The sequence below is a fragment of the Trachemys scripta genome, chromosome 1, assembly GCF_013100865.1.
Source record: "Trachemys scripta elegans isolate TJP31775 chromosome 1, CAS_Tse_1.0, whole genome shotgun sequence".
NCBI lineage: Eukaryota > Metazoa > Chordata > Testudines > Emydidae > Trachemys > Trachemys scripta.
In genome coordinates, this window is record NC_048298.1 from 336,317,964 (window position 1) to 336,342,492 (window position 24,529).

General features: G+C 52.1%; 1 protein-coding gene across 1 annotated transcript; it reads left to right on the forward strand.

Moving 5' to 3' along the window:
- Positions 1-3,593: 3,593 nt before the first annotated feature.
- Positions 3,594-24,329, forward strand: LOC117882163 (F-box/WD repeat-containing protein 7-like). The gene is made up of 6 exons (XM_034780233.1): positions 3,594-3,802; positions 18,445-18,789; positions 22,764-22,846; positions 23,143-23,281; positions 23,839-23,973; positions 24,078-24,329. The coding sequence occupies exons 1-6, from the start codon at positions 3,719-3,721 to the stop codon at positions 24,327-24,329; spliced, it is 1,038 nt and encodes a 345-aa protein (XP_034636124.1). The 5' UTR covers positions 3,594-3,718.
- The last annotated feature ends 200 nt before the right edge of the window (positions 24,330-24,529 follow it).

Here is a 24,529-nt window from a genome sequence, read left to right on the forward strand (position 1 = left end):
TATTGTGGCTACACGGCCCTTCCTAAAGTCAGAGGGGTAGGCCGGAGGTAGGCTGTGCTGGGACTTGGGTCTGATGTGCAGGGTGTGGAGAATGCACGGGAGAGAGCAGCAAGGTGGTGGGCGGGTAGGCTGGGGAGGGGGGCTGAGTATTCGCAGGGGTGGGGGGAAGCCAATGAGATTGAAGGATGATACTGACTGCTGAGGTTGGGAGCAGAGGGATCGACTGGGACAGGTGGGGAAGCTGTCATTGGAGGCAAGTGAGCAGGGCTGCCCTGTGGGGTTTGGTGTCCCCAGTGGGGCGGGGAAAGGTTCTGTGAGGGGGTGGGAGGCTGGCACGCCTTGGGGGCAGGTGTGGTGGTTTGGCTGTGGGTGTGGGGAGAGTGTGTATATACGTACCTGGTGACGGTGGGAAGGCTGCCGGTGCCCCTGCCTGCTCTGCCAGGAATTGCCAGGTGCTCAGTACAGTTCTCACTTCTCCTTGCGGGGTGGCTTTCAGTGCCTGACTGGGATCAGCCCTGCTGCGAATGGGACCACTCCATGGCCTTCCCGGAGCTACTGTGGGCTTATGCTGCCATCACTGCAAATACGGCCTGGCCACAGAGAGGCGGTGTCCCGCTGAAATCAGTGTGCAGTCCTCTCGTTAGACTGCACGTGTGCCTGGGGGCAGAGCTGGGGCCATGTGTGACCAGGTGCAGTTCTGGCTGCATGGACAGCATTACCACTGACACCCCTGGTGTGCCTGGGCCTCGCTTTGCAGCCTGCTGTGTGTGTTTGAAATGAAACAGACCTTAGAACAAATGAGCGTGGGGGTGGGGCTAACGCTATGGCGTGGTCCCCCAGAATGGCAAGAGGGGTTTGTTCCTGGGTGCTGCCGGGGGCTCGCTGTACGGTGCAGGGATCAAAGACCCTGTAGCCAAGTGAGAACTGAGTTTCAGAAATGATTGGATGGGCCCCTGGGTGGATCCTGGCCAGCCACTCTTGTGGGGACAGACCCTGCTAACAGGAGACCCCAGCTGATGTCCCTCAGCCGTAAGAAATGGCAAAGAGCCAGGCTTTATTGTCCCTCTAGCAGGGACCCTTCCTGTTTCAGTCCCTCCTGACCCCGGATCTCCGCTCTCGGTACCCTAGAGCATGGGGCACTGAGGGGTGGCAGCACCAGTGATAGGTGGTATTCGGCACTGAACAGCAGAGTCTGGGCTGTGTAAGGGGTCAGCGAGGGACGTCTCTTAGCACAGCTTACCTGGCCAGTGGCCTCGTGGGTGGGAAGTCCCTGCAGGCCAGAGCACAGTGGGTGAGCAGTGCAGAGGACTCCCTCTCTGGGTGGGGGAGGCTGAGTGGTGCTGGGCCAGGCGGTGCATCCTGGCTCGCAGGGCCTCGCATGGCATGCGGCTCTGGCTCCATTTGCTGTGGCTGAGCGACCCTGGGACAGGCCATGTGAGTGGGAGGTTGCCTGCATAGATTACCATGGAGGGGGCTTGCCTGGCTGTCAGCGTAGGGAGCCCCTGGCCCAGTCCCTGCTGGTTCCTGGCAGAGCCAGCCTTGAAGGCAGATTCTGTTCAGTGCAAGCCCATGGGGGAGCAGTTTATAAATCTGGGCTGGCTTGTGCTGGCTCTGGGGCTGTGCCCCCTGACTCTGTGCCTGGGGGGACAGGGGGCGGGAAGGGACCATACAGGCCATGGACCCTCCTACCCTGGTGACACCAGAACAAGGAATTTGCAGCATGCTCCTCACCACGGTGCCCTCATCTTCAGGGTATCGGGTACCATGAAGGACTCGGGGGCCTGTAGTCCCCCTCTGTCAGTCTGTTTGTCCTGCCTTTGGACACTTGGTGGGGAAGGTGGGCCGTATGGGGACTCTGATAGGTTCTGGGCAGTGCTCTCTCCACAGAGACCATAGGCCTAGCCTACCGTGTGGCCAGGTGCAGGGCCGTGGCATGGGGTGCAGGGAGCAGGGCCCCCAGCATGCAGTGTGGCCCCAGTCCTGATTCCAGGAGACCTGTGTTCCTGGCATGCCATGCAGCCCACAGAGAGCCAGGCGTGAGGGTTTGTGTGAGGCACAGGTGTGCCCTGGGGTCAGAGCTTGGGCCTGTCTCCTTCACTTTTGCTTGAGCCTGAAGAGGGTGGGGGGTGTTCAAAGATGCTTGGATTACAAACTGCCCTGTCTGGGCACCCGGATGGCACCTGCCAGCCACCAGTGCCTAGAGGCGAGCCGGCAGGGAGCGTCCCCCTGTATCCTGGGAGTGTCCCCCCTCCCCAGGGCAGGTCTCTGTCTATCTGCGAATTAGACACCTTCTTCCCCAGAGCCCCAGGGGATCCCCTCTCCTCAGCTCCCTGTCTAGGCCTCTCTGCTGCTGGGTGCCTGCTGTGCTCAGCGTGGGCGGGGCTGGGGAAGGTGCTTGTACCCAGCAGGGCTCAGTGTGGGCGCCAGCCCAGGGACTCTTTCCACTTCCTTTGTGGGGGTTAGTTCTGTCTCCGGGAGTGGGAGGGGTAAGGGGGCAAAGAGACATAGGGCAGAAGGTCTGGGGTGGGGTCAGGGGCTTGTCAGGTAGAGAGACAAAATTCCTCTTCCCAGGTGTTTCAGCCCCTCCTGTGCCCACATCCCCACCACAGTCCCAGCTCAGGGCCCCTCCCCCAGAGGTGTACCAGTCAGATCTTACCCACAAATCGCGCTGTTGCCAGTCCTTTAGAATCTAAAATCTAAAGGTTTATTCATAAAGGGAAAAAGATAGAGATGAGAGCTAGAATTGGTTAAATGGAATCAGTTACATCCAGTGATGGCAAAGTTCTTGGTTCAGGCTTGCAGCCGCGATACAATAAACTGCAGGTTCAAATCAAGTCTCTGGAACATCCCCAGCTGGGATGGGTCCTCAGTCCTTTGTTCAGAGCTTCAGTTTGTAGCAAAGTCCCTCCAGAGGTTAGGAGCAGGATTGAAGACAAGATGGAGGAGATGCAGCAGCTTTTTATAGTCTCTTGCCATGTGGCCTCAGCTTTCTTTGTCCCAAAGACGATCATTCCAGCACATGGCCTGGAAAAGACTCCAAGTTCTGTCCATAGGCATGTCCCTGCCTTGCTGAGCACAAGGGTATCTGCCTTCTCTCAGTGGGGCAGTTGTAGCTGATGGTCCTTAATGGGCCATCAAGCAGACTAGGCAGAGCTGATACCAACTTGTCTGGGGTGTCTCCCAGAAGCACAGCACAAGTTTGAACTACAGACAGTCTAGAGCCAATACTTATAACTTTAAATACAAAAATGATACACGCACACAGATCACATAATCATAACCAGCAAACCAGAACCTCCTCATAGGCACCTTACTTGATCTCCTTTGTACAAGATTTGTCGCCACTACACGATCTTGGTTGCAACAATGATCTATACGGTCCCAGTTTGTGTCAGTAACATCACAGGGCCCATGGATGACCAGGTGTGAGCTGAGCTGTGCCAGCCGGGGGTAATAGGGTGACTGCAGGGGAATCTCAGGGGAGCACCCCGCAGAGAGAGGGCTCCAGCTGGGAAGTATCTTCCTGGGAGGGGGACAGAGAGCCCCGTGGGTGGGAGGACTCCGTGTCTGCCCTGGGGTGGGACTGCCCAAGCTCTGCCCAACGCCATGCTGAGTCCTGCTTGTTCCCTGGCAGGAGCTGAAGGGCTTCAACTCGCTGGATGACCTGCTGCATGTCAAGGGCATTACCACCCGCATCCTGGAGCTGAACAGCCAGCGCATGACCTGCAGGAGGAGGCCAAGCAGCGAGGAGGCCCCTGGCGGGAGCCCTAGCCAACAGGAGCAGGATGCCCCTGTGCCTCAGGTAGGGAGCGGCGGACCATGCTCTTCCCGTGCTGCGGGGGGTGCACAGTGGGTGCCCCAGGTTGGGGGAGGGTGTCTGGCTGTCTGAGTGGGAGGGGTCCAGCCTTTATTGTAAAGGGAGGCAAGTACCTAAGAGGAGAGGGCTCTATCTTAGCCTCCTGCGGGGACGGGGAGGGAGGCACTGAAAAGTGCTGAGACCACAGATCCATCTGTAACATCCCTGGTAGCCTGCCAGGGACGTTCCCTTCCTCTCTGACGTGGCGCCCTGAAGAGAGCGTGTCGCTGGCATTGCCGGGGGGCTGAGCCACTCTCTTTGGCAGCAGAGCGCGCGGGCTGGCTCGTGGCCTGCCAGGGGCTGTGGCTTGTGAGTGCCCTGCCCCAGGCTGCCTCTGGCAAGGATGACCCACGGCAGCCTGCTCCGCCCCAGAGTCCCCTGCCAGGGCTGTGCTCTGGCTACAGAGGGCGCGTCTGGCCCCGAGAGCAGCTGTGCCCTGGCTTCCCGAGGCTGCTGCCCAGACCCTGCCCAGGCTAGTGCACAGGGGCAGGCATGCCAGCTCAGGCCTGGAGCAGTCTCTGCATCTCGCCCCTGCAGTTGTTCCCTGATCCAGGCACCACTCCCCTGCGGGAGGCCGAGGAAATGCTTCCCCAGAGCAGAAACAGCCCTTCCAGTTTGCCCTGTGAGATCCCCCGCCCCAGGGAGGGCAGGCTGGGCCGTCCGGACTGGCTCAGAGAAGCTCACAGAGTGTCTGCACCCAGCTGGCATCCCCCACCGCCTCGCTCTGGGAGCTCCCTGGGGCGACATCTCCCGCAGTCTGCTCCTGGTGCCCAGTGGGAAGAGAGGGTTCCAGCTGGCGCAGCCCCTGGTTGCTGTGCCAAGCGCTTCTTCACCTCAGAACCGGCAGGCGGTGTTCAGGGTACACCAACGCTGACTTGGTGTTTGAGCCCCGGGGTTCAGCAATGGCTCCCCTTCCTCGACCCGCCTTGACAGGCTTGGCCTTCGTCTGGAGGCCACGTGTTAGAGAAGGGGGCTGGGGAAGCCGGGTCTTTGTGTCCTGTGCCCTTTCCTCTCTTTGTGCAGGCACAGCTCTTTGAGCCTCACTGCATGCAGGAGCCCCGCAGCCTGCCCTCCTGGTGCAGTGGGGTCCTGAGCTGCAGCCCCTTCACCCTCCAGCCGCCTAAGTGAGGAGCGGGGTGATGGGGTAGGAGCACCTACGTCCCTTCTCACGGTCGGTCTCTGTCGGAGCGCGGGGCAATGGGAATGGCCTCTCTGCCCTCCCACAGTCTGCCTGGTATTCGCATGGAGGAGCCTGCACTGAGCTGGAGATGGCAGCCAGACAGCAGAGCACGTCAGGCAGGCTGGGGGCACTGCCGTAGTATATGCACTGAGAGTGAGGGGAGTAAGGGCAGATTCATAGGTTCAGATCCAGAAGGGACGATTAAAGAATCTATTCACCTGAGGCAAGACGTCAGAGTGGCGTTCTGCACAGGAGGAGCATGGGCAGGCGGTGGGGATCAGGAGGGTTACTGCTGAAGAGATCTGTGAGAGTCTAGCTCGGTGACGGGAATGGGGAGGTGTACAGGGCACACCTGTGGATGACTGCCCAGCCCAACTGGCAAGAAAATCCAGTGTGCTCACAAAGAGATCTCCAGCTGTTTAAGGAAGACTGCTGCTCCTTTTGGGGAGTCAGGAGGGTTTTAAACCAATACTAGAAGCGGGGAGGGTAAAAAGAGGGAAGATCTGACCACTCAGCAGATGATAATGTAGAGAGCAAAGGACGCGAAGAGAAGAAAGGATTGTGAATTGCCTATATGCTAATATTGGGAGCCTGGGAACAAGTAAAAAGAATTGGAATTGGTCATTCGTGAGCATGAATTTGATCTAGTTGGTGTTACAGCAACTTGGTGGGATGTTAAAATCAACGGGACCAATAAAGAGAGGGTGGGGTGACACTTAATATCAAAAATGGCTTTACCTGTTCGCAGATCATCGACAGATAGAAAGAAAATGATCTTAAATGCTCATGGATCAATGTCCTAATAGATAAAGCACAAGATAGGATACGAGCTGTGACTGAGAAAAAGTTGGAGGGGACATAGAAATATTAAATGGTAGGATTGAAAGGGACCGTGAGAGGCCATCTGGTCCAGTCCCCTGCAATCATGGCAGGACCAAGTATTATCTAGATCATCCCTGACAGGTGTTTGTCTAACCTGCTCTTAAAAATCTCCCATGATAGAGATTCCACAACCTCCCTAGGCAATTTATTCCAGTGTTTAACCACCCTGACAGTTAGGCAGTTTTTCCTACTGTCCAATCTAAAACTCCTTTGCTGCAATTTAAGCCCATTGCTTCTTGTCCTATTCTGAGCTGTTAAGAAGAACAATTTTTCTCTCTCCTCCTTGTAACAACGTTTTATGTACTTGAAAAATGTTATCATATCCCCTCTCAGTCTTTATCCCCTCTGTCTTTTCTTCTCCAGACCAAACAAATCCAATTTTTTCATCTTCCCTCATAGGTCATGTTTTCTAGACCTTTAATCATTTTTGTTGCTCTTCTCTGGACTTTCTCCAATTTGTCCACATCCTTCCTGATGTGCCCAGAACTGGACACACTGCTCCAGTTGGAATCTAATCAGCGCGGAGTAGAGCGGAAGAATTACTTCTTGTGTCTTGCTTATAACACTCCTGCTAATACATCCCAGAATGATGTTTGCTTTTTTTGCAACAGTGTTACACTGTTTAGCTTGTGATCCACTATGACCCCCAGATCCCTTTCCGCAGTACTCCTTCCTAGGCAGTCATTTCCCATTTTGTAAGCGTACAACTGATTGTTCCTTCCTAAGGGGAGTACTTTGTATTTTTCCTTATTGAATTTCATCCTATTTACTTCAGATCATTTCTCCAGTTCAAATCAGTTTGAATTTTAATCCTGTCCTCCAAAACTGTGGCAACCTCTCCCAGCTTGGTTTCAGCCACAAACTTTATAAGAGTACTCTCCATGCCATTATCTAAATCGTTGATGGAGACACTGAACAGAACCAGACCCAGAACTGATTCCGCGTGGAGGATAATCAGCTGAGCATGCGCTCCCATTGCAGTGCTATGGCCAGAAGGGCGGATGTGCTCCTTGGACGTAGAAACAGGAGAATCCCATGTAAGAGTAAGAGGTTTTGTAACCTGCATCTGTCACTGGTGCGACTGCCACTCAAATATTGTGACGGTTCTGGTGTCCACAATTCAAGAAGATCCACTAGAATTACTGCAGGATTGGAAGTCCTGTCTTCTAGAGAGAGCGCTCAGGATCTCAATCTGTTTGGCTTGATAAACAGCAGTTAAGGGGTTGTGAGAAAATGGGAATTTTCTGTAGTGTTTTTATGAGGCCTATGTGTGCCTCAGTTTCCCCTGTATGTTGCATGGCTACCCAGTGGGTGGAGGGAAAGGATTAAGTTTGCTCTCAGGCCAGACTAAGAGACAGGTGTGTGTGTTTCACCTCCCTGGCTGGATGGAATTCACGGTCATTAAGTAATGGCAAAGTTCTTGGTTCAGGCTTGTAGCAGTGATGGAATAAAACCAACCCAGAGCAACAAGAGGCCAGAGAGACAATGCAAGCGCCAGTGACTCCGGGTTTCCCTGCCTCTCAGCAGGGATGCTGAGCAAGGGCCCCTGCTTGAGAACAAAAGACTGGGCAGTGTAAGCTCTGGAAGAAGGCTGGGAGCTCTCTCACCTGGGAACTGGTCAAGGAGGTCAGACTGAGCAGGAAACTGGAGTCGCTACGGCTTGGCTGGACTCTGGGCTGACCAGGATCCCCTGTGTTTTGTATTTCTCTGTGCTGAGCTAAGGGCTTCCTGTGGTGTGTGCCAGATGGCTAATAAACCCAACTGTTTTGCAAACGCAGCTTGAGTGTCTCTGTAAATACTCGTGCGGTGCATTGATCCCTGCAGAGGGCATGTTCTCTGCCAGGAGTCTGTCTCAGTGGGACTTGCTGCTTCACACCGTGAGCTCTGTTCAGCAACTCCCAGAGCTTCAGCCTCGGGAGGCAGACACGCCGCGTGGCCTGACCTGAAGGGAGAGTGAGACCCCTTGGGTCTGGCACACTGAAGGGCTTCCTCCTGGAGGGCTTCCTCCTAGAAACTGGGGGTGTAACACCAATCTTGCGGTTCCATGATGGGATGACTTGATCATAGTTAATAAACACCAACCCTGTTATAATAGAGGGCTCTTCAGTCTAGGAGGCAAAGGTATAACAAGATCCAATGCCTGGAAGTTGAAGCTAGACAAATTCAGACTAGAAATGACGTGCAGATTTTTAACAGTGAAGATAATTTAACCATTGGAGCAATTTACCAAGGGATATGGTGGATTCTCCAGCGTTCCTGGCTCAGGTTCCCACTCAGCAAATCTGCAGAGAAGCAACGTGATCCTCCATCTACACTTTCACTATGCGATTCCCTAGCAGGCCAGAGACGATGCGGCCTTCGGACGAGCCGTGCTCCAGTCAGTGAAGACTCCAACCCCACCTCCTGAACTTAGGCTTGTGAGTCACCTGATTGGAATCGACATGAACAAGCACTTGAAGAAGAAAAAATGGTTACTGACCTTCTCGTAACTGTTCTTCGAGGTGTGTTGTTCATGTCCATTCCAATACCCACCCTCCTGCCCTTCTGTCGGAGTAGCTGGCAAGAAGGAACTGAGGGGGTGGCAGGTCGGCCGGGCGCTATATTGGGCGCTATGAAGGTGCGACTGCAAGGGTGGCTGGACCGACCCAACAGATGCGGCTAGAGAAAAAATCTTCCGGCTACCACACACATGCGCGTGCACACACCTGTTTGGAATGGGCGTGAACAACACATCTCGAAGAATAACAGTTATGAGACGTGAATAACTGTTTTTTTTTGGTTGCTTATGGATCAATATACCAAAAATTAAAACATAGTGTCTGTTGGAGACCACCACATCCCACTGTGGAACATGATGACCTGCTCCTTAATCACCAATCTGTAATGTGTCAGATAAAAAGCTGCGTGATCACAGTTGATTTCAGTTTGAGTGACACATGCTGGAGGTCTCATGCTGCCAATACTGAAACATCTTTGGAAAATCTAAACATTATACATGATAATTTCCTAACTCAAAAAGTGTTGTGGGAATGCTATGAGACCTCATCTTGACAGATAAAGAGGAAGGAACTGAACACAGAACTAAAAATCAGAAGTTAGGAATTGTAGAAAATTAATAAGGGAAGCAAAGGGGGACATGGAGAAATCTCTGGCCAGCAGAGTTAAGGACAGTAAGGATTTTTTTTATAGTATATTGGGAACAAAAAGAATCCTAACAATGGTTTAATTGGTCCCTTCTGGCTTTGGAATCTTTGTGGTCATCTAGTCCTTTGGTTCTCAACCTTTCCAGACTCCTGTACCCCTGTCAGGAGTCTGATTTGTCTTGCGCACCCCAGTTTTCACCTAACTTAAAAAAAATACTTGCTTACAAAATTGGACATAATACAAAAGTGTTCCAGCACACTATTACTGAAAAATTGCTGAATTTCTTATTTTTACCATATAATTATAAAATAAATCAATTGGAATATCAATCTTGTACTTCCATGTCAGTGTCTAGTATATAGAGCAGTATAAACAAGTAATTGTCTGTATGAAATGTTAGTTTGTACTGACTTCGTTAGTGCTTTTTATGTAGCCTGTTGTAAAACTAGGTAAATATTTAGATGAGTTGATATACCCCCTGGAAGACCTCTGCATATCCATCCCAACTCTGTAGTGTAGACCAGGCTGTAGTTTGGTCCTGCTCTCTATGGCAAGAGAGAACAACTTTTCTCCATCTTTTTAGGCAGCTTTTCAAGTAGTTGAAGGCCACTGTCATGCTCCCCCCATCTCCCCCTTAATCTCCTGTTTTTCAAACTAAGTATACCCAGTATCAGAGGGGTAGCCATCTTAGTCTGGATCTGTAAAAAGCACAATTATTTCAAATTTGGTGACAATATATGCCTCCAGACCAGTGGCACCGCCAGGGGCACCCGCATGGCCCCACAATATGCCAACATTTTTATGGCTGACTTGGAACAACGCTTCCTCAGCTCTCGTCCACTCACGCCCCTTCTCTACCTACGCTACATTGACGACATCTTCATCATCTGGACCCATGGGAAGGAGACTTTGGAAGAATTCCACCACGATTTCAACAGCTTCCACCCCACCATCAACCTCAGCCTGGACCAATCTACACGGGAGGTCCACTTCCTAGACACCACGGTCCAAATAAGTGATGGTCACGTTAACACCACCCTTTACCGAAAACCCACCGACCGCTACGCCTACCTTCATGCCTCCAGCTTCCACCCCGGACACACCACACGATCCATCGTCTACAGCCAAGTGCTGAGGTACAACCACATCTGCTCCAACCCCTCAGACAGAGACCAACACCTACAAGATCTTCACTAAGCATTCTCAAAACTACGATATCCGCACAAGGAAATCAGGAAACAAATCAACAGAGCCAGACGTGTACGAAAGCTTATGTTAGTCTTAAAGGTGCCATAGGACACTCTCTTGCTAAATATACCCAGTTCCTTTCAGCCTTTGCTCGTATGGTTTGTGTTCCATCCCTTAGATCCTCTTTGTCGCTCGCCTCTGGATCCTTTCCAGTTTCTCTACATTCTTCCTATGCATTGGTGACCCAAACTGGACACCGTTCTCCAGCTGAGGCCTAACCAGCGCCGAGTAGAGCAGTTCTATCACCTCCCGTGGCTCGCTTGCTCTGCCTCTGTTCATGCAACCTAACATTGCATTTGCTTTTAACAGCATCGCATTGGTGACTCCACTGCTCCCAGATCCTTCTCAGCAGTGCTGCTGCCAAACCAGTTCTCCCCCAGTTTATCTTTGTGCATTCGTTTTTCCTTCCCTCAGTGTAGCACCTCACATTCGTCTTTGTTGAATTTCATTTTATTATCTATATCCCATGTGACCAGGTGTCCGGATGGGCCTCACGGAGAATGCCGCATCAGTCTGCAAGAAATAGGGCAGACACTCCCAAACGGGTGCTTTATTCTGTAGTTTGAGTCCCCAGGCTAGAGCTTCTGCAGCACCACACTGGTTAACAAGGAGCCAACCACAGGCCCCCTCAGGCATTCCAGCCCTTGACTCCCATCCATCCAAACAGGTCTAATCTAGGGAGGGGTTACTGAAAACCTGATTCACCAGACTTGATGTTCTGCCAATCCCAAAGGATTGGACACGCGCCTCAGGTCGGCATGAGTCTTACCCAAATATCACACGGTCAGCAGGTCCTGAACAAACGAACTACAATGTATTAAGGAAAGAAAAGAGGAGTTATTACTGGTTGAGGAATCGACGAGTGACAAATCAATGTGTTAGTCTCTAAGGTGCCACAAGGACTCCTCGTTGTTTTTGCTGATACAGACTAACACGGCTACACTCTGAAACAAGTTCCCAGCAGTGATGTGCTATCTGCTGGCTTGTAAAAGTCTCTCCGGAATCATCCCAAAAGGTTTGAATCCAAATGCAGCTGAGGTGTAAAGTCTGATATTCTTTCCTCGCATTTTTCAAGATATGCCAAAGATCTCAGTCCTATGGCTTCCCCTTCCCCTGTTCGAAGTTCAGCAGACTAGAGATGCAGGATCAGGTCTGAGGCTTCTCTTTGACAGCTCTCTAGCTGACAAGCCTCCTCACAAAAGCTGTCACAGCAGGGTGTTCCTCCCAGGAAGAATAGGCCATGTGATGGTTTGTGGACCTTTGCTTTGAAGTTAATCTTCTGTATCCTATGAATACACAGGTGTGACAATGCGGTTCTGGCGGAACCCAACTGAGAGTGCCAACTCAGGACAAATTGCTCAAACAGGGTAGTTGCAGCCCAAGGCTGGGGTTTTTCCACCTCTAAGGCAAACCAAACCAGCCAGACTAGGAGGACTTCGGTCTCACCCCCTGGCTAACCGCAAGTCTCACAAGCAATCTCCTTAGGCCAGGTCTACACTACCCCCCTAATTCGAACTAAGGTACGCAACTTCAGCTACGTGAATAACGTAGCTGAAGTTCGAAGTACCTTAGTTCGAATTAGTTCGAACTTACCTTGGTCCACACGCGGCAGGCAGGCTCCCCCGTCGACTCCGCGGTACTCCTCTCGGCGAGCTGGAGTACCGCAGTCGACGGCGAGCACTTCCGGGTTCGACTTATCGCGTCCAGACTAGACGCGATAAGTCGAACCCAGAAGTTCGATTTCCAGCTGTCGAACTAGCGGGTAAGTGTAGCCAAGGCCTTAGACACCCCAGTTTCCCAGTATTACCACCAGTGCCACTCGTTATGGGGACAAATGGTTATGAAAACCAATACCCCAGTAAAAGAAAAAGGTTCTCCTGATCCCAAAGGACCAAGCCCCAGACCCAGGTCAATATACAAGTCAGATCTTACCCACAAATCACGCTGTTGCCAATCCTTTAGAATCTAAAATCTAAAGGTTTATTCATAAAAGGAAAAAGATAGAGATGAGAGTTAGAATTGGTTAAATGGAATCAATTACATACAGTAATGGCAAAGTTCTTGGTTCAGGCTTGCAGCAGCGATGGAATAAACTGCAGGTTCAAATCAAGTCTCTGGAATACATCCCCCGCTGGGATGGGTCCTCAGTCCTTTGTTCAAAGCTCCAGCTTGTAGCAAAGTTCCTCCAGAGGTATGAAGCAGGATTGAAGACAAGATGGAGATGAGGCATCAGCCTTATATAGTCTGTAGTCAGGTCACCTTTTGTCACGGATCCACAGGATCAGGGTCACACCCCAGCTTTTAAACAGTCCTTTCGAGGAACCCCTTCAACGTGCCAGACCCAGCCTGGGGGATCTCACTTTTCCTTCAGGGCAGGCTACAGGGTGTCACTGAGCCTCTGGGCTCCAGCCCTCCTGTTTCATCCCCTCAGCTCTGTCCAGCGCCACCAACTGAAGTAGGCTCTTGGTCAGAGACTTTTACACTCTTCAGGGACTAGTGCTGCTTAGCAAGTACTTCCAGTGATCCCAGGCAGCCCTTTCAAACCAGAGCAGCTGCACCCAGCATGGGGCATCCTTAGGGTAGCGCAGAGAAATGAAGGTTAAGAACAGTCTATCTGGCCAAGCCGGAGCCATCCAGCAGCCAAGCTGTGATCAATTCCATTTCAGGCTCTGTCTCTCTCTGACCCCTTTGTCAGCCCCAGAGGAGAGCAGGCAACTTCTTCCAGAAGCCCATTCTCTGTCCACAGCCTGTCACATCTCAGTCCTCTGTTCTGGTCATCGGGACTTCCCATTGTCCTGTTCAAATTCTGTATTGATCTGAGTTGCTTTCAGCCCATTCCAGCCTGATCCTTAACTCTTTCATTGCAGCCCAGACAGCGAGGTGACACCCACACATCATGTCCTGTGCTGCCCCTAAGAGCAGACTTAGCCTTGTTCTCCCCACCCCCCTGCCCCAGCTGGCAATGCAGAGGACAGAGGGAAACTGTCACGGAGTATTGGGGGACTCAGGGCCCTGCACCCCCGGCTTCCTGTGATTCACCATNCTGTCAGCATTCACAGACCACAGTGAGAACAGGCCCAGTTCGTCACAGAAACTGAGGCACACACAGGCTTCATAAAAATATTACAGAAAATTCTGTCTTCATCCCACTTTTCAATCTTTATGCTGCTTCATGTGGTACCCAGGGTGGTGAGGCACTTCACTACCATCTGCCCATAGTGTGAGGAAGCCTGCCAGGGGTCAGCTCCCTGACTTCACCAGCCACAGGCATCACAGGTACTCCCCTCTCAGTTCACACAGCAGGTTACCCTGGGAGTGTCCAGCCCTCGTTCCACTGGCCACTCACGACATTCACAGAGCCACTGCTCCCAAAGGAACAGGACACCCCCGGGTCACCGCTCCGCTTGGTTCGCAGCACTGAGACTCGTTTATAGTGGAAACAAGCGAGTGCTGGTTTCACAAAGAGCAGAGGTTCCAGAAGCAGCAAGTCCAATGAATGGGAACAAACAGTTACATAGAAAGTACAATTGTAACGTCCTTTCTAGAGCCTCAACGTCTCTAACAAGGTCTTCCAGTATCCCATATAGCTCAGCTCACCCAGGGGTTCTCTTCCAGTTCAGCCGGTAGGCCAGGTGTGATCTCCATTCATCAGACAAGCCAGCTAGTTCCCTAGGCGAAGGATACCTGGGTGTACTCTGCACCCCAGATATAGTTCCAACCATCCATTGTCTTCACTTGTAAACAGGGCACTCCACCATGATTGCAAAGTCTTCAGGGAAGATTCTAGACAGGAAAAAACAATCACTTGATTAGCATTTTGCTCAACCTGTAAATAGGTGTTCATTGCGAAGCATACAACAGTCAATCTGCATATAGTCAGACAGGTACATAAGTGTCTCCCGCCTGAAATAAACTTGTTTATCACTTTCTGGTGACCAGCCCCAACTCAGAGACCGTAAGTGCATGATTTTCAATATATATACATAACTCCTTATGTATTTTTATGTACACACATCTCGCAGTGATACAGGCTTTCACGAGAGACCTGCCAACAACAGTTACGTAAGGACCAGACCCAGGGGATCCCTACAACCCCATGCTCTCTGCTAGTGGGCACTAAGAAATCTCTTGGTCACAGTTTTCTTTTTAATTAACTAAACCAATGGAGCTCTTTAGGTCTCTCGCCCTTGGTCTCCAGTCCTTGAATCATTTTATGTCAGCCAAACTTGATACCTCAAAGAATGAAATGAGATTAGTTTGACAAGACCTATTTTCCACAAAACCATGTTGACTGGCATTAATTTATCTTCCCATCTTTTAATTCTTTTTGGATTGAATCCTGTAGCAGCTTTTCCATTATTTGTGTGGGATTGATGTCAGGCTAACTGACCTATACCTGTGTCATCACACTTGCCCTTTTTAAATATTGCCACAGAGATAGCACTCTTTCGGGCTTCTGAAATTTCCCCAGTATCCTAAGGTTGATTACAAATTAACATCATTGGACCAGAGATCTCCTCAGGGCAGCTCCTTTATGACTCTTGGGTGCAATGTATTAGGGCCTTGTGATTTAAAAATGTGTATTCCCTAGTACATGTTGCCTAACGTCCTCCTAAGTTACTACTGGTCTGGAAAATACTTCAGCATCCTCATGTGTTACGAATACTTCTTGCTTCTTTCTAGATACAGAACAGAAATATTTATTGAACTCTTCTACCTTTTCTGCATCATTATTAACTGTTTTATTGTCTTTATCTAGTAATGGGCCTACATCAATACTAGGATTTCTTTTGTCCCTGATATACTTAAAAAACTCCTTATTGTCCTTAGTCATCCCAGGCATGGATTTTTCCCCCAGTGTGCTTAGCTTCCCTTATCAATTTTCTGCACTTTGTACCATCTAATTTATAGAATCATAAAAATGTAGATCTGGAAGGGACCGCAAGAGGTTGTCTTGGCCAGACCCCTCCGCTGACAGGACCAAGTATATCTAGACCATCCTTGACAAGTGTCTGTCTCAGCTGTTCTTAAAAACCTCCAATGATGGGGATTCCACATCTTCCCCTGGAAGCCTATTCATAGATTCTAAAGCCAGAAGGGACCATTGTGATCTAGTCTGACCTCCTTTATAGCACAGGCCACAGAGCTTCCCCAAAATAATTCCTACAGCAGATCGGTTAGAAAACTGTCTCAGTTTAAAAAGGGTCAGCGATGGGAGAATCCACCATGAGCCTTGGTAAATTGTTCCAATTACCTCACCATTAAAAATGTATGCCTTAATTCCAGTCTTATATTCCAGGGCCTATCCTTATAGTTACAAAGTTTTTCCTAATATCTAACCTACATCTCTCTTGCTACAGATTAAGCCCATTACTTCATGTCCTGCCTTCAGTGAACATGGAGAAAAACTGATCACCGTCATCTCTGTAACAGCCCTGAACATGTATGAAGACTGTTATCATGCCCCCCGCACCCCCCACATGCTTTTTTTTTTTAGTCTCAAGACTACTCATGCCCCATTTTTCAACCTTTCGCCATAGGTCAGATGTTCTAAACCTTTTATCACTTGTGTTGCTGTTTTCTCAACTGTCTCCAATTGTCCACATCTTTCTTAAAGTGTGGCACCCAGAACTGGACACAGTAGTCCAGCCAAGGCCTCATCAGTGCTGAGTAGAGTGGGACATTTACCTTTCATGTCTTATGTACAACACTCCTGTTATACATGCCGGAACATTAGCCCTTTTCATAACTGCGTCACTTTGTTGATTCATATTCAATTTGTGATCCACCATAATGCCAGATTCTTTTCAGCAGTGCTACTACCTAGCCATTGCTTCCCCATCTCGTAGCTGTGCATTTGATTTTTCCTTTCTAAGTGCAGTACTTTGCACTTGTCTGTAATGAATTTCATCTTGCTGGTTTCAGACCAATTCTTTGAGAAATTGGAGTTGTTTTGAATTCTAATCCTCTTCTTCAAAGTGCTTGCAACCCCTCCAAGCTTGGTGTCATCCACAAAAGTGTATTCTCCACTCCTTTATGTAAATCATTAATGAACCCAGGACTGACCCCTGCTGGGCCTCACAGTGACCCATTGATAACGACTCTTTGAGACTGGTCTTTCAGCCAGTTGTGCACTCACCTTATAGTAATTTAATCTAGACCACATTTCCCTAGTTTGCTTATGAGAATGGCATGTGGAACTGTGTCAAAAGCCTTGCTAAAATCAAGATATGTCATGTCTAGAGCATTCTCCCATCTATTAGGTCAGTCACTCTGTCAGAGAAGGAAATGAGGTTGGTTTGCCATGATTTGTTCTTGACAAATCCATGTTGGCTAGTCCTTATAACCTTATTATCCTCAAAGTGCTTACAGGGTTGGTTGCTGAATAGCTTGTTCCGATGTCTTTCCAGGTATCAAAGTTAGGTTGACTGGTCTATAGTTAATTCTCCGGGTCCTCTTTGTTCTCCTTTTCCCTTCTCCAGTCTTCTGGGACTTCACCCCTCCTCCAGGAGTTCTCAAAGACCACCTCTAACAGTTCCGAGATTGCTTCAGCTAGTTCCTTAAGTACCCCAGGGTGACTTTCATCAAGCCCTGCCCACTTGAATACATCTCACTTATCTAAAGATTCTTTAACCTGTTCCTTCCCTAGTCTGGCTTCTGTTCCTCCCCCTTGTTGTTGTTAATTGCGTTGAGTATTTTTAGTGAAGCCTGAAGCAAAGTAGGTGTTGTTAAGTGTGTCAGCTTTCTTGAAGTTGTCCTTTATTAGCTCTCCTTCCCTGCTAAGTAGAGGACCTACAGTTTTCTTTCTTTTCTCTTTCACCTACTGTATTTATAGAACCTTGTCTTACTGCCTTTTATATCCCTTTCTAGGTGTAACACATTTTGTTCCGTAGCCTTTCAGATTTTGTCCCTACATGCTTGTGCTACTCTTTTGTACTCCTCCTTAGCAGTTTGTCCATGTTTCTACTTTTTGTAGTATTCCCTTTCAATTTTCAAGCCATTCAGGAGTTCCTGATGGAGCCATATTGGCCTCTTGCTATCTCTCCTATCTTTGCACCTTTAATATTGTCTCTCTCAGAAACTGCCAGGTTTCCTGAACTCCTTTATCCCTTAGATTTTCTTCCCATGGGACCTCACCTACCAGTTCTCTGAGTTTGTTAATGTCTCCTTTTGGAAGTCCATTGTCTTTATTCTGCTGCTCGTGCCTTCCTTTCCTTACTACAGTGGTTTTCAACTTTGTCTCGTTTGTGGACCCCTAAAACATTTCAAATGAGGTGCGGACCCTTTGGAAATCTTAGACATAGTCAGTAGACGCCCAGGGGTCCTCAAACCATGAGTTGAAAACCACTGCCTTAGAATCATTAAATCCCTCATTTCAGGATCACTTTCACCCACATTGCCTCGCCTTCAGATTCACAACCAGTTCCTGGCAGCCTTTGGGAATGGGGCACTGGTGCTGTACACCCATGCCCAGGCATGTTGGTTGTCAGTCTTCCCCCTTCTCAGCTGGAAGCTACACCTGGTTCTGTGGGAGCCCCAGGCCCACTGCATCTCTGCTCTCACCTCCACCAGGGAGCGGGAGGCCCTGCCTCCTTGCCACCCCACTCTGGGAGGCTGGTTCTCCGAGCCAGGACTCCTGGTGGGGAGACCTAGTGGCCCTGCCTCCGTGGCTGCAAAGCCACTGCAGGAGAGAGCCTGGTAGGAGAGAAGTGTAATACCTCATTCATCTCCCGTGCCAGCCCATGCCAGGCCCACCAAGCCACCCTCTCCCCAGGGACTGGAAAGACCCCTCTTCCCATCTTCAGTGCTTGTTCTGCCGCAGCCTCCCTGCATCTCAGCCCGCGTTGCTAGCTGGGCTCGGCACGCCACCCTGGCCCGGCCGTCTGCCTGTGGCCCTTCCCCCAGTCTGGGTCTTGCTTGTTCCTGAAGCTTCTCTCTGGCTGTGGGAGAAGGGACCCCTTGGCCCTCACGTCCTCAGTTCAGGGCTCTGTGCACCAGGATGGTTCCCCACCATCCCTGCACTCTGCCATGCAGCGCCTGGCTGTCGGCAGGAGAAGCCGTTCCTCACCCAGACCCCACCAAGTGAGCTGCCTGGAGTGCGCAGACCCCTGACCCACACTGCTGTGTCTTGCAGGTGCTGGCTGAGGAGGAGAATGGCGTCCAGGCTGCCTGGGAGTCGGAGGAATCGGATTGCTCAGGTGTTGAAGGGGGTTCTGGTCCAGAGTCTGATAGCTCCAGAGTGCGGGTGGGGCAGGAGCCCGAGGAGCCGGCCGGCCTTGGAGGGCATGGGCGGCTGGAGCCCGCCAGCTCCAGAGTCTGTGGGGCGCAGGAGGAGGAGGAGGAGGAGGAGGGGAGCTGCTGCAGCGATGAAGGGGAGGATGGCAGTGACGTCTATTTCTATTACACCATTGGCGAGCGCTGGATTGACTATCTGGAGAGGACCGAGGAGGGCAGCCTCATCCGACACGTGCGGCCAAAGGTAACGGGCGCAGGGCAGCCGCGAGCCCGTCGGGGACGAGCGCGTATGGGCCTGGGGGCTGCCACCGGGCATCGGCTGATGGCTCCCCCCGAAAACAAAGGAACCGGGCCCAGGGCCAGCCCTGTACCATGTTTCCGGGGGGGGCTGGAGAAGTGGGACAGCCCCTGAATAGAGCAGAGATTGAACCTGGATTTCCCCACCCACCGCCTGAGAGCGGAACAAGGAGCAGTGCAGGGCAGGGACAGCTCTAGCTTCGGGGTACGGGGTTGGTCTTTCTGTCGGGGGATGGGGGTGGTACTGGGTCTGTTGAGGGGTGGTGGGATTTGGGATTGGTCTGTCAAGGGGCGTTGGCGGTATGGGGTTGGTCGGTCTGTCGAGAGGTGGGGGTGGTATGGTGCATCTGATGGGGGGGGTCTGTCTGTCAGGGGTGGTATGGGGTCTGTTGGGGCCAGCACAGGGTTGGTCCATCTGTCGGGGGGTGGCATGGGGTGTCTCTGTGGGGGGGGCATGGGGTCGGTCTGTGGGGGTGGTGGCATGGGGTCTCTCTGTGGGGGGTCACAGGGTCAGTCTGTGGGTGGTGGGTGGCACTGGGTATCTCGGGGGGGGGGGGGGCACAAGTTTGGTCTGTGGGGGTCGGTGGCCCGGGGTCTGTGCGTGGGAGGGTGGCCCAGGGTCTCGAGGGTGGCCTGGCCCAATATCTAAACAAATACTTTGCCTCAGTCTTTAATGAGGAGCTTAGGGGTAATGGTAGGATGACAAATGGGAATAAGGATATGGAGGTAGGTATTACCATATCCAAGGTAGAAGCCAAACTCGAACAGCTTAATGGGACTAAATCGGGGGGCCCAGATAATCTTCATCCAAGAATATTAAAGGAACTGGCACACGAAATTGCAAGCCCGTTAGCAAGAATTTTTAATGAATCTGTAAACTCAAGGGTTGTAAGAAAGGAAAAAAAAAAAAAAAGGTGATCCAGGTAACTAGAGGCCTGTCAGTTTGACATCTGTAGTATGCAAGGTCTTGGAAAAAATTTTGAAGGAGAAAGTAGTTAAGGACATTGAGGTCAATGGTAATTGGGATAAAATACAACATGGTTTTTACAAAAGGTAGATCGTGCCAAACCATCCTGATCTCCTTCTTTGAGAAGGTAACAGATTTTTTTAGACAAAGGAAACGGAGTGGATCTAATTTACCTCGATTTCAGTAAGGCATTTGATCAGTTCCACATGGGGAATTATTAGCTAAATTGGAAAAGATGGGGATCAATATGAAAATTGAAAGGTGGATAAGGAACTGGTTAAAGGGGAGACTACAATGGGTCATACTGAAAGGTGAACTGTCAGGCTGGAAGGAGGTTACTAGTGGAGTTCCTCAGGGATCGGTTTTGGGACCAATCTTATTTAATCTTTTTATTACTGACCTTAGCACAAAATTGGGAGTGTGCTAATAAAGTTTGTGGATGACACAAAGCTGGGGGTATTGCCAATACAGAGAAGGACCGGGATATCTTACAGGAAGATCTGGACAACCTTGTAAACTGGAGTAATAATAATAGGATGAAATTTAATAGTGAAAAGTTCAAGGTCATGCATTTAGGGATTAATAACAAGAACTATTGTTATAAGCTGGGGATGCATCAACTGGAAGTAACAGAGGAGGAGAAGGACCTCGGAGTATTGGTTGATCACAGGATGACTATGAGCCGCCAATGTGATATGGCCGTGAAAAAAGCTAATGTGGTCTTGAGATTCATCAGGTGAGGTATTTCCAGTAGAGATAAGGAGGTGTTAGTACCGTTATACAAGATACTGATGAGACCTCATCTGGAATACTGTGAAATTAGACGAAGGTTTCTAACCATCAGAGGAGTTCTGGAACAGCCTTCCAAGGGGAGCAGTGGGGGCAAAAGACATATCTGGCTTCAAGACTAAGCTTGATAAGTTTATGGAGGGGATGGTATGATGGGATAGCCTAATTTTGGCAATTAATTGGTTTTTGACTATTAGTGGTAAATATGCCCAATGGTCTGTGATGGGATGTTAGATGGGGTGGGATCTGAGTTACTACAGAGAATTCTTTCCTGGGTGCCTGGCTGGTGAGTCTTGCCCACATGCTCAGGGTTTAGCTGATCGCCATATGTGGGGTCGGGAAGGAATTTTCCTCCAGGGCAGACTGGCAGAGGCCCTGGGGGTTTTTCACCTTCCTCTGCAGCGTGGGGCACAGGTCACTTGCTGGAGGATTCTCTGCACCCTGAAGTCTTTAAACCACGATTTGAGGACTTCAGTAACTCAGACATGGGTCAGGGGTTTGTTACAGGAGTGGGTGGGTGAGATTCTGTGGCCTGCATTGTGCAGGAGGTCAGACTAGATGATCATAATGGTCCCTTCTGACCTTAACGTCTAGGAGTCTGAATCTCTCTGTGGGTGGGAGGGGGCATGGGGTCTCTGTGGGTGGGAGGGGGCACGGGGTCTCTGGGTGGGGAGAGCATGGGGGTCTCTGTGGGTGGGAGGGTGGCATGGGGGTCTCTCTGTGGGGGGGCACGGGGGTCTCTCTATGGGTAGGAAAGTGGCATGGGGTCTCTGTGGGGGGGTGGGGGTTGGCACGGGGTCTGTTGTCTCTGTTCCCACTAAGCTGATTGAAGTGCCTGGAGTGGATGGGGGGGGCGGCTCTCGTCCTGCCAGCAGCCTGTGTTCAGCTGCCCCTCCCCCGCTGCTTTGCAGCCTCTGCCTTGGAGCCCCTGCTGCGGGGGAGGAGGGGGGGGCGGCTGTTGATGTCGGGGTGTCCCCCTGTGCCCCAGCAGGGGAGAGGGGACACCCCGAGGGTCTGAGACCTTAAAGACAGCGCCCGGTCTCTCAGAGACTTACCCAGCATACACAATCTCTCTCTCTCTGTGTCTTACACACAGTCTGTGTGTGTCTACATGCGCAGAGTCTGTCTCTCTCTACACACACACACACACACACACACACACACACACACACAGTCTCTCTACACACAGACACTGTGTCTACACACACAGAGTTTTGTCTCTCTCTGCGCGCGCACACACAGTCTGTTTCTCTAAACAGAGTCTTTCACACTCCTCTCCCAACACAAACTTGTGTTATTTTTGTTTGTTGTTACTTTTTGGTAGTTCCTGCAATGCACATATATTCTATGTAATTTTATTCTTTCAAAGTGTTGTTTTGGCTGGTCTCTGCATTTCATAATTTTTATTTCTCTCTTATACTTAAATTTAATTTTTTGAGTAGTAATTTTTAAAATGCCTAACTTGTCCTGGCTGGAGTAATTATCTCTATGGTAACTTTTTAAAAATATATATTGTATCTAGGGTTTTTGTTTCTACTGGTGGCGCACATCCCCACATACCTCAGTGCACATAACTACATTTGTTCTGCACATGGATGGAAAAAATTAGAGGGAACATTGTCTGTCATGAGGTGGTACGGGGTCTTTGTCTGGGGGTGGTACAGGGTCTCTCTGTCTGTTTGTTGGGTGATCAGATGTCCCGATTTTATAGGGAGAGTCCTGATATTTGGGGCTTTTTCTTATATAGGCTCCTATTACCCCCCACCCCCGTCCCGATTTTTCACACTTGCTATCTAGTCAGCCTAGTCTGTTCAGGGTGGTCCTGGGTGCAGGCAGAGGGGGGCAAGGGGGCGGGACTGGGGGCGGGCGGAGGAGGGCAGGGGGGCGGGACTGGGTACCCCCAGCTCCCCATACAGCTGCCTCTGGAGGGGTGAGTGTCTGGGACTGCAGCGTGGCCCTGCCTGGCCTTGGGCCCAGCCTCCCTGGAGAGTAGCAGTTCTCCGGCTGGTGTCGGGGCTGCTCGGGGCCTGACACATGTTGCCTTGGGGGCTAGTGTGCTGGGAAGCTCCAGCCCTAAGCGGTGCCTCTCCCCCGGGGGCGCCCCAGCGCCCTGGGCGGCTGTGCTGGGGTCGCCTGGCCTAACCCCACCTTCCGTCTGCTTGCAGATGAAGCGGAAGTCGGAGAACGGCCTGGACAGCAGGGCCCTGTCCCCTGGCAAGAAGCTCTGCAAGGGCTCCGAGTACAGCAGGTGAGCATTGGGCTGTCTGGGGGCAGGCAGGAAAAGGGGTCACTACTTACCCCCCCCTCATCCCCAGTCACCGGCTCACGGCCCCCAGGGCTGCTCGGCTGAGCAAAGGGGAACTGGGCGGGGCAGGGCTGGGATGTGTGGGTAGTGTGGGATGGCTGCAGTTGGTTCTTGGGGTGGGGGAGCCTGGCAAGTGGGGGGCTGGGGGTTGGCTCTTGGGAATGGGGGTGGGGGTCTAGATGACTTCCCCAGTGCTATTGTGTCTCACCTGTTGGGTCTCTCCATGGTGCCGGCCCCAGGACACTGGGCCCCTGCATTCCCAGCCCCACCACCACCTTTGGGGACCTGCGCAATGCCAAGCCAGGCCAGGGCCGCCGGCGCCGCATCCCCTCGGTCGCCCCGCCCCCGGAGCTGCAGGACTGGCTCCGCACCTTTCAGGTAGGGGCCAGCTCCTCCCCCTCAGCACTGCGGGGCCCCCGTCCACCGGCCCAGTGGTCCCTCTGGGCACAGACTGAGAGAGCATGTTGGGAGGGGCGACGGAGCCTCGGGAGGGATCCCAAGGGAGAGGCAGTCGCTGGGGCGACGGAGCCGCGGGAGGGATCCCAAGGGAGGGGCAGTCGCTGGGGCGACGGAGCCGCCGGGGGGGATCCTGGAAGGTTGGGGATCAGGTTCAAAACATGAGATTTTCCAGCCTCAGCTAAAGGAAAACACAGTAACGATGGTCCCAGCCCTGGGTTCCACTGCCTGAGTGCAAGCAAGGCCATTAGCCCCCCTTCCCACTTGCCCCCCTTCCCGGGGCCTTCTCAGTCCTGCCTTCCTCCTTCCCAGCTCAGGGGGCAGGTTTACCCTCTCCCTGTCCATGGGGCAGGGCGCAGCCCCCCCACTCCGCAGGCACTGGGGAGCTGGCTCAGGCAGGGGTGGGCGGGGGCGACTAAGTGGGAGGCTGGGACAGCTGCTGGGGCGCACAGGCCTTGCCACGCTGTCTCTCCCCCCAGAGGTGGAGCGGCCCGGAGAAGCTGCTGGCCCTGGACGAGCTCATCGACCGCTGCGAGCCCTCCCAGATCAAGTACATGATGCAGGTGATCGAGCCACAGTTCCAGAGAGACTTCATCTCCCTGCTGCCCAAGGAGGTGAGTGGGGCGAGGGAGGGGCCAGCCTGAGGGCAGCGCAGGAGCCACTGGCCCTGTGGGGGCCTTCGGCCCAGTGACGCCCCTGACCTGCCCCCTGTGTGCAGCTGGCGCTCTACGTCCTGTCCTTCCTGGAGCCCCGGGACCTGCTCCGCGCCGCCCAGACCTGCCGCTACTGGAGGGTCCTGGCTGAGGACAACCTACTGTGGAGGGAGAAGTGCCGGGACGAAGGTAGGAGCTCCGCCCCCTTCCAGGCTCCGCCCCCCGCCGAGCCACTCCCTCTCCCTGCAGGAGGCAAAGCGGGTCTGGGCCCTACAGGCTCCTGGCACCCACTCCTGCAGGAGCCGCCCCCGCCCTGAGGCTCCCAACCTGGCCCCTTCTGCTGCCTGCCCTGGCTCCCTGGTGCCCTGGTCGCCTGCCTGAGAGGGCAGCGCAGCCCCTGGGGGAGTGCCGCGCCCCTGGGAGTGCTGCGCCCTGCGCCCCTTTGGGAGTCCTGCACAGCCCCTGGGGGAGTGCCATGCCCCTGGGAGTGCTGCGCCCTGCGCCCCTTTGGGAGTCC

Bases quoted from the DNA above. Each gene is read 5' to 3' on its own strand.
- LOC117882163 (XM_034780233.1), top strand. From the start codon at position 3,719: ATGACCTGCAGGAGGAGGCCAAGCAGCGAGGAGGCCCCTGGCGGGAGC. The intron at 18,790-22,763 runs GTAACGGGCGCA...GTCTGCTTGCAG, and splicing joins TCCGACACGTGCGGCCAAAG to ATGAAGCGGAAGTCGGAGAA. The intron at 23,282-23,838 runs GTAGGGGCCAGC...CTCTCCCCCCAG, and splicing joins ACTGGCTCCGCACCTTTCAG to AGGTGGAGCGGCCCGGAGAA.